The 3,822-nt window shown below is 18.5% G+C and overlaps 1 protein-coding gene across 1 annotated transcript; it reads right to left on the reverse strand.

Moving 5' to 3' along the window:
• Positions 1 to 1,593: 1,593 nt before the first annotated feature.
• On the reverse strand, positions 1,594 to 2,614 carry MKS88_000824 (fam-l protein; the record flags this gene model as incomplete). The annotated part of the gene is made up of 3 exons (XM_067219461.1): positions 1,594 to 2,050; positions 2,166 to 2,395; positions 2,528 to 2,614. The coding sequence occupies 3 exons, from the start codon at positions 2,612 to 2,614 to the stop codon at positions 1,594 to 1,596; spliced, it is 774 nt and encodes a 257-aa protein (XP_067075192.1).
• Between the last annotated feature and the right edge of the window lie 1,208 nt (positions 2,615 to 3,822).

Below are 3,822 nucleotides of genomic sequence, written 5' to 3' on the forward strand. Positions count from 1 at the left end.
ATTATTCCAGATATCTATGCATATATGTATTGTTTACATAGAATAAAATGTTTTAACTAATCGTGGCAATATTTTATATTAAAAAATAAACAATAAATATAACAATAAATGTATTCCTTGTATTAAAATTTTTATTAGCATTATTTTGAATATTCTCATATACAAATGTATACATAAGATGATCTAATATTACGTAGGCTTTAAGCATTCTTTTAAAAAAAAAATATGTATGGGTTTTTACTTTGAACAAACAGTAGTTATTAATATGTATGTAAACTTCATAACTATATCATATGTTAATAGTACTGTATAGCTTTTACTTCAATATATAGAATATTTGCTATAAAAATAAAATGAATTTGTAATTGTCAACATTAACTATACATGTTCGCATAAATATGTAAAAAAATATTAACTTTAACTACATATATAGATAAGTATAAACAATAACTCAAATATAAAAAATTTATTTATACATATATATATATTTACTGAAAGTAGTATATTTTTTTCCATTAAACTTAAGGAATATTTAGATTTCTATAGATATGGAGCATATATATAGATGTATATTGTTATGAAAATTCAAAGAATAATTAAAGAAAAAATTTAAACATAATATATATTAAAATAGTATTATGTATTCTTCATTAATTTAATACATTAAGGATGTAAGAAATAAAAAAACTATATAATATATTTATTTATAAATTTTCAATATAATTTATATTTAATTAATTTTAAACAATTGTAATAACAACATATTTAAAAGCAATAATAAAAGTTAAATGTTTCTAACTCTTTAGTTAATGGTAAATATTTATAAAAACAAAGGAATTAAACAAATATATATAAACTGTATATTATAAATATTCTATTTTTTTATATGTTTATGATTTCACTTTTAAAACTTACAAAACTAAATATTTTATAAAAAATCTTTTAATTAAAAGTATTCTATAACATCTGTATCACTAAGCATATTTAAAAAAATATATATGTCTCATTTTTAAGTATAAAATATATATATATATATATATATATATATATATATATCAGTGTAATATAATAAGTTAATTTCTCTTTATGTAATATGAAAAAAAACATATATATGAGCAACTTATAATAAACCTATATTTCTTAAATTTTGAGAACATATAGTCATATTAGAACACAAAAAAGTATAAAACTATAAATCTGTATTCTTTATAGTTATATATAAATTAGTAAATATTATTAATAAAATTATACAATCTGTTCTACTGTTAATTAATTATAATGTAAAAATATTTTTTTACAAAGGAAACCATTAGAATACAAAATTATATGTATTAAGGCATCATATTCAATTAATCTAAATTAATACTTTTAAATACAAATCCAAAAACATTAAAACATTAATATTTACAAAAAAAATAAGATCATAAACGTTTACTGTTGTTTACCAAAAAAATGCTATGTACACATAGGTGTATTTAAAATATTTTAAGCAATTATTCGTATTTGTATTAAGTATATGTTAATATATATTCCATTAATTAGTTTATGTTAAAGATATGCTTGCAGAAATAAATATACTTTTTAGTATGTAATTTACCTTTTTTCGAATTTAATTTTCTCATATTTTTTAACTTTTTTATGGTAATAAAAAATTCCTGATATAAGAGTGATACTTAATAAAACGAAAGGTACGAAAAATATTAGAATACGAAAAAAGTTTCCTAATATACACATATCACTAACTTCTGATGCTACTTGACACCAGCCACATGAAAGTGTACCCGATGATGATGTACTGTATTGCAAGAATTCTCCCAAAATTTTCAGTACTCCTACAATAGGTGACCATGGACCATTATTTTTTGCTAAAGTTTCTAAATATTCCTTGTTCAAACCTATATGATGCAATAAACTACCACTATTGCTATATGTTAGTGATACTTCTACTATAAATATTATTAATAAAAACAAACAGATTAATAAAGGTAAAACAATTCGCAATCCGTATTTTTTACATATTATTTTTGTGTAAACCTTATTACTAATTGTCCTGTTATTTTGAAGAAAATTCGTATAATCAAGTTCCTTGAATATTTTTTTTTCTAAATGGGAATATTTTTTTGTTTTAAATATACAAGATTTATTTTTCATTCCTGATTTATGACCTGCAATATTTGATGCATATTTTTTCGATCGCTTTTTTTTTTTCAGAATCATCATTCTCATTATGAAATATATCTTTTTTTTCGGGAACTCCATTAATTTGAATTTCATTTTTTAAACATAAAAATCTTGAATTTTTATTATGTTTGTATTTTTTCAATAAATGATAATTACTTGAATGTAATTTTCTATAGTAATTGTCCCCCTCCTCTAAAGACTTCTTAAGAGTACTCTAAAAAATAAAAAAATGTAAATATTGGTTACATAATAGAATAAAATATCTAATGGGGAAAAAACAGAATTAATAAAAATAGAGCACAACAAATGTGAATGACATAAATATCATTAAATAATGTTATTATACCACATAAGTGTAAAAAGGGTATGTCCAACATAAAAGGATGAATGTTGTAATTCTAATAAATAATAGAGTCTTAATATTTTGTTCCATTTTTATTCGTATTTAAACCTGTAATTTACTTAGCAAAAAAAAATAACAATAATATAATATTACTTTAATGGTAGAGGACACTATTATTATTTATTTTATTTAGTATAATTTATTGTTTTTCCATAAGAAAATATTAAAATTATAAAAGTAATTTTTATTTATGATGACACAATGAAAAATAATTTTAAATATATACTACAAAATTTTTATCTTAATGTTATTTATAAAAAAATAACTTTAATTAAAACAATGTAGGATGAACTCAATAATAAATATTAAAAACATGCGAATTATTTATTTAATTTAGAATATTAAATAAATATATTTTATATTATTTCTCTTCAAAATAAAATAAAAATATATATAAATATGATTTCTTAATATTTCGAAATATTGAGTATATGTATAATATAGAATATAGAGAAAATAGATAACGCATAGATATACATATTAATAGAGATATTGTGTATAACATCACATTTTGTTATTATTAATTCTAACTTTATAAAAGTTACAATTTAAAAAATCTGGTTATTCTTAAAAAAGTATTAATAATTATAAAAATATAATGAAAATGATAATAAACGAAACTATATAATTAAAACTTTTTATTTTATTTTATTGATATTATTGACATTATTTACTACGTAAACATAATTATTCTTTTAATATTCACTATATACATTATCTAATTTATAACATATCTTTTAATCTAATAAAAAAGCATATACTTCAATTGCATATGATGCCTGATATTTTATAAATGTAATATAGTTTATGAAGACTATAGCACTTAATTAGATAAAATGTTTACAGTTACTTCTAAATGCAAACGTTTTAAAATTAAAAAATTATTTTTATTTTTTTTTCTTTTATCTTAATATATATATTTAGATAAATTATAATATAAAATTATAAATATAAATAGCATAGAGTAACCTATATATTAAACGTATTAACATAAAAATAAACTTGATAGAACAATACACATATTTAATATAGTAGATAGTAAAAGTTAATATAATGTTTTGTTATCTCCGTATTTTATCATCGATGTTAAAGTAATACTTATAAAATATTTTGAACTATAAATTTTTCTTTATATAAAAAGTAAAATAAAAATGTTCTTTAAGCTTTTCACGCAATACAATGTTTCAATAATTCTAACCTTGACAATTCTATGTAAATAAATCATTCGTTAAAAGGGA

The sequence above is a fragment of the Plasmodium brasilianum genome, chromosome 3, assembly GCF_023973825.1.
Source record: "Plasmodium brasilianum strain Bolivian I chromosome 3, whole genome shotgun sequence".
Taxonomy (NCBI): domain Eukaryota; phylum Apicomplexa; class Aconoidasida; order Haemosporida; family Plasmodiidae; genus Plasmodium; species Plasmodium brasilianum.